The following is a 12,492-nucleotide window of genomic DNA, read 5'->3' on the forward strand; positions in this document are numbered from 1 at the left end:
TGAAGCTTAGTTATTTGCATAACAATTGAAAAGTAACCAGTTAAATGTATCAAAATGCAATATAAGGAATTTAACTTATATTCAATGGAATAACATCTTTTTCCATAAGTGGGTCGAGTTGGCATTACTTAATTCATCCTGGTTAATAATATATTTATCTAGATTTCACCCATTTCCATTAGATGGGACCAGTTGGCAGGAGTAATATTAAAGGGATTTAACACAGTTCACAAGTGGGGTGATTTGGTAATCCAGGTTGGGGCAGTTTTTTTGTCGAGTCTGCGACTTTTGTCGCTGAAAGCTCGACAGGGATAGTGATACGGCTGCGGCGATGTTAGCTCAGTTCTTAAAAGCTTTATATTTTAGAAGGTGGGAGACCTGGGTGCTTCATACTTTGTATATGGTTGCCTCATGTTACGAAGATTCCGTCAGTCACATGTCCAATGTCCTTGACCTCATTTTCATGGTTCAGTGACTACTTGAAAAAAAAGTTAAAATTTTTTGTAATGTTAAATTCTCTCTTATTATACATGTAAGTAATTGGATAACTATATTTGGTATGTGCGTACCTTGCAAGGTCCTCTTGCCTGTCAGACAGTTTTCACTTGACCTCGACCTGATTTCATGGATCAGCGAACAAGGTTAAGTTTTGGTGGTCAAGTCCATATCTGAGATACTATAAGCAATAGGTCTAGTATATTCGGTGTATGGAAGCACTGTAAGGTGTACATGTCCAAACTGGCAGGTGTCATCTGACCTTGACCTCATTTTCATGGTTTAGTGGTTATAGTTAAGTTTTGTGTTTTGGTCTGTTTTTCTTAAACTGTTTGCAATAGGTCTCCTATATTTTGTGTATGGCATGGTTGTAAGGTGTACAGGTCTACCTGGTAGGTGTCATATGACCTTGACCTCATTTTCATGGTTCAGTGGTTTAATTTAAGTTCTTGAGTTTTGGCCTTTTTTTCTAATACTTTATGCAATAGGTCAACTATATTTGGTGTATGGAAATATTTCATGATTTACATGTCAGTCGCACAGGTTTTATTTGACCTTGATCTCATTTTTTACGGTTCATTGCTCAGTGTTAAGCTTTTGTGTTTTGGTCTGTTTTTCTTAAACTATAAGCAATTAGTCAATATTATTTGTTGTATGGAAGAATTGTAAGCTGTACATGCCTACCTGGCATGGTTTATCTGACCTTGACCTCATTTTCATGGTTCAAAGGTCAATGTTTAGTTTTCTTGGTTTATGTTAAGATTATGTGACAGTTGTAATAACGCTTTATTATTAGGACTATCAACAGAATATCAATGATTAGTAAAGAAGGCGAGACATTTCAGTGTGTGCACTCTTGTTTTTAAAGTGAGGCGAGTTAGTGAAAAAGTGGGGCAATTTGTCATGGATTCCCTTCAAATATATTCTAATGTGGTTTTTGGCTTCTTCGTGCATTAACAAGCTCATAGCCATTGTTGAATTAATTGTTTTCCTTAAAATAGTCGACAAAATTGCTCTCACAAAATTTCCATTTGGGAGCCTTGAGCTCGATGGGGGAAATACTCTGCAAATACTGACAGTTGACAGGTATGGTCATCAAAAAAGTTGACATGTTACTATGTACATTTACCATTATGTTACTTGATGTCCTTGCTATACACACAGTACAGAGACTAGTCAATCTTTGTGAACTATTTTTTATGGGATTCATAAAATATGTGTATACAATCAATAATTAAAAATAGTCTATTTATATTGAAAAGGAAATATTCTTATATGTCTAAAGAAGAGGGACGAAAGACACCAAAGGGACAGTCAAACTCATAAATTTAAAGCAAACTGACAAGGCCATGGCTAAAAATGCATTTCATGGGAGGCACAGAAAATATACTGTAAACAGTAGACTAGATATAGGTGAACTAGGTACAAAAGAACTCTAAATCTTAAATTCTACAAACCACCTCTGTTCTATGGAAGATAATGATATAACTGGACTAGAAATACACACAACCTGTAATTAACTGCCTTTACAGCGCTTTCGCGCTTTGATTTCAGTAAGAGCTTGAGACTGTCCCAACATTAAATCAGATTATACTTATTTTAATTTCCTTTATTTTTGCTTTATTTGCAGCCAGGTTTGAATATAAACAACAATGCAGACAAGACATTGAACAGTTTCTGTCAATGGCAAGCTCTAATAAAGAAGGGGAGACAACATCAACATGACCATGCCGTCCTCCTTACAGGACTAGATATATGTGCCTTCAGCGACAAACCTTGTGATACGTTAGGTAAGCTTTAAACAGTTTCTGTCAATGGCAGGCTCTAATAAAGAAAGGAAGACAACATCAACACGACGATGTCATACTCCTTACTGGACTAGATATATGTGCCTACAGTGACAAACCTTGTGATACGTTAGGTAAGCTTTAAACAGTTTCTGTCAATGGCAGGCTCTAATAAAGAAAGGAAGACAACATTAACATGACCATCCTGTACTCCTTACAGGACTAGATATATGTTCCTTCAGTGACAAACCTTCTAATACGTTAGGTAAGCTTTAAACAGTTTCTGTCAGTGGCAGGCTTTAATAAAGAAAGGGAGACAACATCAACATGACCATGCTGAACTCCTTACAGGGCTAGATATATGTGCCTTCAGTGACAAACCTTGTGATACGTTAGGTAAGCTTAAAACAGTTTCTGTCAATGGCAGGCTTTAATAAAGAAAGGGAGACAACATCAACATGACCATGCTGAACTCCTTACAGGGCTAGATATATGTGCCTTCAGTGACAAACCTTGTAATACGTTAGGTAAGCTTAACACAGTTTCTGTCAGTGGCAGGCTTTAATAAAGAAGGGAAGACAACATCAACATGATCATGCCGTCCTCCTTACAGGGTTAGATATAGGTGTCTTCAGTGACCAACCTTGCAGTGATCGGGAAGGACGTGCGCCCTGCGCCTATAGCGCATATTCACCAGAAATGGCGCATAGAGTGACAAATGTAAGCGCCCACGTGGCGCACGATATTTTTCACATAGTTTCGAAATGTTTAAATATCGTCAAATAGTTTTCCGATCGTGTTCCGTGCCGCCATGTGTGTGTACACAACTGTATAATGTTCCTCCAATCATAGGAGCACCCATATATTTTTAGGACGTCTCGGGTGTTTTCATATGGTAATAGAATCATGCGGTTTAACGTCTCGGGTGTTTTCCTATGGTAATAATAGAACCATGCGGTTTAACGTCTCGGGTGTTTTCCTATGGTAATAATAGAACCATGCGGTTTAACTGATAACCCAAAAAACGCAATTAACCATCATTCATGATATAATTTTTTATAAACAACTTAACATTTGTGAAATGTGGCTATTACAGACGAGATTTAACTCTAATAATAATCTTTTAATTTAGTTTAGCTTGCTATTATTTCGATTGATAACCCCTGAAGCCTTTTTATGAATATAGTTTTTGTCTCTATAAAAGGCGCTTAACTGTCCTTGTCATTTTTTGGTCTTTGGCTTGTTTTGACATTTTGTAAACATGACTTCAGCGAATTATTGTTTAGTTCTATCAATTAATGATACTCTCTACTGTTATTCTTGTCATCTTGATGAAGTAATAATAATAATACAAGAAGTGCAGAGGACGTTCCTGAAATGTCCTCTAATACGGAACGTCTGGAATGAGTATGGTATCGACGAAGACCCAAATTTAATGTTAAAAAAAACATGAACATGAATAAGCCAAGGCAACAGTAACAGTTTATACATTGTAAATAAAGGTTTATCTTTAATAATATTGTCCGTTTTGGAAGAAGTTATTGTATATTCATTGAAATTACAGAATCACAGGAACAATATTATTTAAAATCATTAAGGTAAACTTGTACCAACACCTTTTTTCCAAAACATGAGAAAATAATGATACTTTTTATTTTTTTACAGAAGTCAATTCAAATGGCCCACTCATTTGACAACATGGCCCATTATTTTTTAAAATGGCCCATTGAATTTATTTTTGAGGGGCCCTGGGCCCATAGTGAAAAAAACCTTCCAGATCACTGACCTTGTGATATGTTAGGTAATATATTTAGGAAGCATATATATATAAACCTGGTAAAATTTGAATTCATGTGAGTTTGAAGCGAAGTTGAACATTTTTCAAAAGTCTGGATAAACATATGAATAATATACTACAAGCAACACATGTCTCCTTTATAAATAAGACTGACATTTAAAACAAAGCCATAGTGAGAATTAAATTAGATATTTCCTTTTCAGTCAACAGTTTCAGTTTACCATGAATAATCAGGAATAGTCCTTGCATGTAAATTATTATGTACAACAAATGATAGCACTTTATATCAATTTAACATAATATTTTCCTTCTTCCAGGGTTTGCCCCAATTAAAGGTATGTGTGAAGAAGCTAGAAGTTGTATTGTGACTGAGGATAGTGGTCTCTCTACAGCATTTACTATAGCTCATGAGATAGGCCACAAGTAAGTATAGATTTCTTATATAGCATTTAAGATATAGAAAGATGTGGTATGAGTGCCAAGTCACAATTTGTAAAAGTAAACCATTATAGGTCAAAGTACAGTCTTCAACACAGAACCTTGGCTCACACCAAAAGGACCCCAACAATAAAGAGTTCTTATTTGAAAAAAGAAGTTCTGAGGCTTTTCTATGAAATATTTCCAAGGAATTGCAAGAGGAATTTTAAAATAACATGAAACATTATATTTCAGAGAAATTGAAATCCAGGATGAATTATATCGTCCATACAACATACTCAGCTAACCAATTGTAATAGAAAGGTAAACGTTTTGATTTTGTAAAATCTGTTTTTCTTCAGCTTTGGTATGATGCATGATGGTACTGACAATCCATGTAGATCCAATGCAGGAACAATAATGTCCCCCACTCTCAGCTCTAGGACAGGGTTGTTCAGGTGGTCAAGATGTAGTAAACATTACCTGGACAGATATTTCAAGTAAGTACAACTTCTTCTTTAGATTACAGGAAAGACTTCAGTCCCAGGGTATTGACACACTTATGCACTGAATATATATACCAAACTCCACCATTCTAATATTTTAATATAAAGTATATTTCATAAAGAATGGCCATATCATATATGCTAAATTAGTAATATTTTGAGACTCGGATTTCGTGGTTCACTGAACAAGGAAATATGATAGTTGGAGTAAAGAGTTGAGTCTTTCTTTTGGATAAGGACATTCTTGTGTAAAGTAAAATAACAAAAATACTGAACTCAGAGGAAAATTCAATAAGTAAAGTCCCTAATCAAATGGCAAAACCAAAAGCTCATACACATTAAACGAATGGATAACAACTGACTTGGTACAGGTAAAAAATGGTAGATTAAACCTGGTTTAAAAGCTAGCTTAACCTCTCACTTGTATTGATGTTTCAGCTTTGTTCAATTTTAGAATAATTTAGGTCTGCATCCATAAGATATAAGAAATATTTTATATTTGTTTCAGTACCATACAATCATCATGTCTTGAGAACAGACCCCATGGACTTGGAGAATTACAGTTCCCAGAGAGACTACCAGGCGAACTATTTGATGCAGACACACAATGTAGATGGCAATTTGGAAGAAATGCAAGACTCTGCATATTTGATTTTGGAAAGGTATGGCCCAAACATTCTTTTTTAACTTTTCATTTTAGAATTGATTGCTTCTTTTTGTAAATTCATTCAGGTGTAAAAGTGTTGACCCAAGTTCATTTTATATGAAGAGTGCAGGCCCTTCATTCTAAAAATGTTAGCACGTTCAAGGCTGTTTACCACTCTATGAAATAACAAAAAGAAGCATTCAATACTTATCATTTTTATAATTACATTTCCTTGCTATAATCATGAAAAATTGTGTTTTTTTTTTATTTACGGCATAAACTGCACACTTTTTGGTGATAGCATGTGTCATCATGAATTTTAAACTTCATTGGGATATGAAGGTTAGTGTAAGTATGAAGCACAAGTGTTGTTATCCCATCAAAATAGCGTATTCTTCTGAAACATGCAAGTAATGTAATTATTAGTTCTTGAAAAAACTAGCCTACACAATTTTTGCTTTAACTAGTGATAACAATTTACATGAAAATGTATGGATTATATGTGATGACTGTTAAGTCTTTAAAATCATTATATACACCATTATGAAACCCTTCTTTCATGTCATGGTCAAACAAATAAACCTTATGGTACACATGCTTGACAAGCTTCTCAAGTCAAGAGCCTATAATTCAGTGGTTGTAGTTGTCTGTAATTTATGTTTCATTTATAGTTTTCAATTTGTCATAAATTTTTTGGTTATTTTTTGTTTGAAAATATTTTACAATTTGATAGCTGTTTTTTCCTCACTGTTCAAGGATGTACAGTAAGCTTTAGCTGCTTACATCCATGGTAAAGTCAGTTGATTTTAGATGCACCAGAGATGAAAAGTTACATTTCTATGGTAGTTGTTTTTTTCTGTTTTAAAAAATAAATGTACTTGTGTTTTTCAGAGAGAGATTTGTCAGAAGTTATGGTGCTATAAAGGAGGATTGATGTGTGAAACCAAGTTCCTACCCGCAGCAGATGGTACTTCATGTGGTAATGGTATGGTAGGTAGGCATATTTTGTCATGGTAACTTACTTATGTTCAATCTTAGAAAATGTCCAGAAAACTCACTTGGTGAAGATAGGGAAGTACAGACTTTCTAATTACATTTACTTACTTGTTCTTTAGGACTTGTCCTAATGTAGGCACATTTTTAAATGGCAGCTTATGTTCACTCTCGGAACACGTCTAGAATATTCAGCAGGTCTGAAGAGTTTATGTTTTACAGTACTACAGGTTTTTTTCCTAGGAAAATGATAAGGAGTTATTGCCCTTTATATTAAATATTTACCAATTTTCATAAATTTTGTAAATTTTTACAAATTATTTTCCACTGTAACTACTGGGCCAAGTTCATTATAAATAGAGATAATTGTAAGCAACAAGAATGTTCATGAAAGTAAGATCTATAAACACATCACCATCACCAAAACACAATTTTGTCATGAATCTATCTGTTTCCTTTGTTTAATATGCACATAGACCAAGGTGAGTGAAACAGGCTCTTTAGAGCCTCTAGTTTTAATATAGATAAGTATTTAGACCATTGAAAAATGATTATACTGTTATTGACTTATAAGCATCAAACAGATTTTTTTTGGAAAATGACGCAGTCATTGTTCCATCACTGCCGACCTGAACTTCATTTCATTGCTCTGCCTGTAACACAACACATGGTTATTTGGAATAGTAGTTTATTCAAGCCCGTCTGGACCAGTGTCCATAACGGACGGTCTCCTCTATACAGTAAAATACACAAGTATATATACAGAATATAAACAGTGTCAAGGTTTCTATTAATTTGACCATCATAGTCTTAAATTAAAAGATACAGGGATGAATATCTATTAAGTTGACTCTAATTGACATGTTTTGGCCAACCTGGAAATTAATGATCAAAGAATACACGCATGTCCAGTGTTTTAACTAATTGTTATTGCTACATGTCTCCACATGGTATGCAATACACGTATGTCCAGTGTTTAACTAATTGTTACATGTCACCTCATGATCTGCATGTAAATATTTCATATGCAGTAGCGGTCAATTGAACAACCTTTTACAAGGTCATGATTTTCTTAATAGATTGATATTCCCCTGTATTTATTTTATTCAATTTAATAAACATTTTAAGAATATATAATCATCAATATAAATATAAATATATTTTATATATATTTATATATATATTTTTCGCCTATCATATTGTCACATTCCTCCCTTTCTTAAGAAATATAATTTATATTTTAGTTAAAATCGGTGACAATATGAATGCTTGCAAATTTCCCTAAAAACAACAAAAATATTCATAAATAAAATCATTTCAAAAGTTCAACAACATCTAAATGTTCAGCAATGTATAGTTCATACAATTCTTGTGTGAATAACTAAGTTGGTAACATCAACTATTGGAACTTCTTATTCCTAGAAAAAGGCGCAACCATCAACTGCGGACCGTCTTCATAACCCCGACTCCAGTGAACTGCTCCTCTGATCGTCGTTGTTAACTCCAACAATCCATTTGTTTATCTGCAACGCCAATTCCCGTCATTTAAAAGTTCTGCAACCATTCCAACTTCATGTGATCCACCATCCGTACTTCATGTGATCCACCATCCGACCTTCATGTGATCCACCATCCGTACTTCATGTGATCCACCATCCGTCCTCCATGTGATCCACCATCCGCTGTTGATTTACTCCTAACTGACCTAGCTTACCTACTCTGTTAATTCAGAGTCCCTGACTAGGTTGCTCAGTTATCACCGGCTGAAACATTACAGGAAAATCTACCTGTGATGCTGTAGAACGATTCCCTTTACCAATAAAAAGTTATGTGATCGTATAGTTTTATGTACATCTAAGCGTCTGCGTTGTGTCCAATGATCAAAGCCAATATCCAATACTGGATAATGGTTCTTAGTGGCTGGTTCTCAGTAATGGTGCAGAAGCTATTTTAACATCTTTGTAGGCAGTACCATCGCCCTCAACATCAGTTGACACCATTTGATCACCACCAAGGTATCGTGTGACTATTTGAATCTCTCTATTACTAAATTCTCTTGGCTAAACACCTATTATTACACTTAAGAATATTTTAATAACAAATACCTATAAATATAGCAAAAAAATAAATTAATGCATTTACTAAATTTGATAGTTCAAAGTCGTTCTCAAGTTCTAACTGCTTTTTGTCTATTTGAAATAAGAACAAACAAAAAAAAATTAAACTCAAATACAAAAACAATAAAACTAATAAAATAAACTTTTATCTAGTATTACGAATGAAAAATTATTTACAATGAGGTTTAACATTCAACCAACACTTTCCTTCCTTTTTCATAAACAAAGCTGTGATTCAGAGATTACTGATATGTATAGGATTTCTTAACAATCAACAATTTTTCAGTGAGCAATCTGAAGCGTGAATTAGAATGATTAATCAAAACAAAATTATTTTATATACACATATATTTATTTAAAAACAATCATCACGAAACCTACGTCTACGACATGTTAGTCGTTCATTTTATTAAGATAACTAGAAATGTTTGAGAGAAAACTTATAATTAATTCGTCTTTCTTTTAGACCTATGATTTCTTTAGTGTTATAATTTCATCAAGATGTATATTTTGACTACTTTCTAAATTATGTCTATCAGAACTATTATCATTTGTCATATCCCTTTAACTGGAATTTATAGATGACCTTAAGTTCCTTTATGTTTTCTCATTTTTTCTTGGTTTGCTAATTTTCTTTTAATTCAATCAGCATCACATTAAAATATTTGCGGAAGATGTATCGCGTCATTGTTTATAACGATTAATCATATGATACTTATTTCCATATTTTAAATCCTAAATTGTTTCTTATGAAACATTTTCATTTTTAACCCTCACTATATATTTATGTTCTCTATAAATAATCCTATATTTCATCTATCGCTAAAAACTGTCAATACTTTTAAAACTTATAGAAACCTACATTTCCCTAAGAGTGGACTTACCACTTATATCAATTTTAATCATTTAGGCGCTGTTTCTGAAGATAGGTCCGTCATTCTTTAAAAATACCACAATAACTGTGCGAAAATAAAGGTTTGGATTCTAAATACCATAGAATATCTCTAAACAAATGTGCTTACGCACTTACGCACTTACCAAACTGCGTCAACCATATTTGAACAACCATATGATTATAACATCGCAGAAATACCCTTAAATCCGTCGCCAAAAGTGTTCTTATGAAACTTTCTTATATCAATGTATATAGGCGCGTATATTTTGGAATTACTGATTGTCTCTTCAGAAAACAGATCAAAATATGAATAAAAGATGAAATTATTATATTCAAAATCAAGATATATTAAATGTTTTGATATTATCATTATTCGTGCATTTAAATACTTTAAAATATAACCAACATCTTTAAAATATTTTTACCTATTATTATTTAATTCTTAAATATTAATATTCAAGTGTTGTTTTTTTCCTATTTAAATATGTATTCTGTCTTTTAAAAAACAGCATATAAAAACTTAACATTATATCATAACAATATGTACGCAAAACTTATATATTGACTTATACTATCAAATACCTACTAAGTTGCCAGTCTTTTATATTGACTAAAACAATCAAATACCTATCATAAGTACCTTCACCCTTATGATAATGATTACATAAAAAAAATATCAATAAAAAATAAAACCTTCACCATTGATTGATAAGAAAAATAAAAATTATCTACATTTTCCCTTAAAAAAACATTATCTAATAAATATTTTTTTAATGAGTTAATCAGCATCTTGATCATGAACAATTGTGCTCACATCTGATACACCTATTCCTAATTTGTCTGATTTTGAACCATCAAAGCTTTCAATCGAATTAATGCTTTTTTTAAATACCTTTTGAGTGAAACTTTGAACTTGTGTTTCTAAATTTTGAAAAACAGACCCTGCATTAAATTCTTGTCTAGCCATTTTGAGAAATTAAGTAAAGAGTATCAAATAAAAAGTCACTTTACCTTAATATCCTTTGGTCACGGTTCACCAAAAATAACCACTTGTAACACAACACATGGTTATTTGGAATAGTAGTTTATTCAAGCCCGTCTGGACCAGTGTCCATAACGGACGGTCTCCTCTATACAGTAAAATACGCAAGTATATATACAGAATATAAACAGTGTCAAGGTTTCTATTAATTTGACCATCATAGTCTTAAATTAAAAGATACAGGGATGAATATCTATTAAGTTGACTCTAATTGACATGTTTTGGCCAACCTGGAAATTAATGATCAAAGAATACACGCATGTCCAGTGTTTTAACTAATTGTTATTGCTACATGTCTCCACATGGTATGCAATACACGTATGTCCAGTGTTTAACTAATTGTTACATGTCACCTCATGATCTGCATGTAAATATTTCATATGCAGTAGCGGTGAATTGAACAACCTTTTACAAGGTCATGATTTTCTTAATAGATTGATATTCCCCTGTATTTATTTTATTCAATTTAATAAACATTTTAAGAATATATAATCATCAATATAAATATAAATATATTTTATATATATTTATATATATTTATATATATATTTTTCGCCTATCATATTGTCACATGCCTACCGCGCTTGGTTTCGTATTTCCTATTTTCCAAACAAACTGGAATCTGCTTGTGTTATCATTATGCATCATTGTGTAGTATTAAACCAGCCAGGACCCAGTTTACACTGGTTTTTGCTTGTATTCCACTACACTCGAACAAAGTGTTGTAGTTTGACGGGAACCAGTTTTAGAATTTGTAAACTACAAAACGTAATCGGTTATTGTTCATTCCGTTTTGGTGTTTCATACCGACTTATATGGTTTGAATAAGCTTAAGACCATTCAAACATTAATGTGATAGGTATATTAAAGATTGTTTTACAAAAGGATTGAACTGTTTTACTTTCAAAGTCGTACTATAGGGATATCTGTCATATACGGATTTCCACTCTCACCGGTTAATTTCTTCTTTTACACGTGCTTTGGAAACTTCCTGTTTAATCGCAAGTTTTAAAATTGTTTTTGAGTGAATTAAACTTATTTTAACAATCATGAAGCGTTCCAGAATCATTTTAAAGCAGTTTCTTCTTCTCTTTGATGATGGAAAATAGGTTTTCTCAAGAAAATACCGCAAACGATCGCAGAGGAATTGAAACGTACAAGTCAAGTCGGCACCTGGTTAAATTGGCATCTAGTCAAATCGGCACCTATTCGACGTCAATTCGGCATCCAATAATATTTGATATAATATTTTCTATTCAATTAATTAATTACTGTTACCAAGTACATAGTGAATATGTTGTTGTGTATTTTGGTAAACCACGAAACGAAAGTGAATATGTAGTGTATAAAGGTAAACAACGAAGCCCTTACCAAAGCTGTTGTTTTAACAATTAGACAATTTGTGTAATTGTAAAAACAAGTCAATTATTAAAATAAAATGGAAAACTATGAGTCCCTTTCAATAAATCAAACTTTCATGCCAAATAATTAGCAAATTTAAGGTGTTTGTTTTTCAGTAAAGTTTAAACAGCATTAAACCAACAATCCTGTAAAATGCTCAACTGGTTAAAATAATGCAGAAAAATACACAATATCTCATGTATTAGTCCAAATAATTATGACGTCTGGCAAGGCTATTTTATTATTTTTCTGGGACGCCTTCCTACGACGTTCAGGTGCCAATTTAACTAGGTGCCAGTTTGACTAGAATTCTTTGACAAATGTTTGAAACTATCTGAGTTTCATTAGACCTTTGATAGCAGTAACAAAAAGATTATTTACTTAATATTTTGTGG

The 12,492-nt window shown here is 32.7% G+C and overlaps 1 protein-coding gene across 1 annotated transcript in view; it reads left to right on the forward strand.

The window, feature by feature from the left end:
* LOC134722936 (A disintegrin and metalloproteinase with thrombospondin motifs 16-like) overlaps window positions 1-12,492 on the forward strand; it is an 82,304-nt gene that overhangs the window by 48,461 nt on the left and 21,351 nt on the right. The window contains exons 7-11 of the mRNA XM_063586570.1: window positions 2,126-2,285; window positions 4,398-4,503; window positions 4,860-4,997; window positions 5,512-5,665; window positions 6,541-6,639. Of these exons, the coding sequence (XP_063442640.1) occupies window positions 2,126-2,285; window positions 4,398-4,503; window positions 4,860-4,997; window positions 5,512-5,665; window positions 6,541-6,639 (657 nt within the window). The remainder of the gene's footprint in view (window positions 1-2,125; window positions 2,286-4,397; window positions 4,504-4,859; window positions 4,998-5,511; window positions 5,666-6,540; window positions 6,640-12,492) is intronic.

The sequence above is a fragment of the Mytilus trossulus genome, chromosome 6 (assembly GCF_036588685.1).
Source record: "Mytilus trossulus isolate FHL-02 chromosome 6, PNRI_Mtr1.1.1.hap1, whole genome shotgun sequence".
NCBI classification, from domain to species: Eukaryota; Metazoa; Mollusca; class Bivalvia; order Mytilida; family Mytilidae; genus Mytilus; species Mytilus trossulus.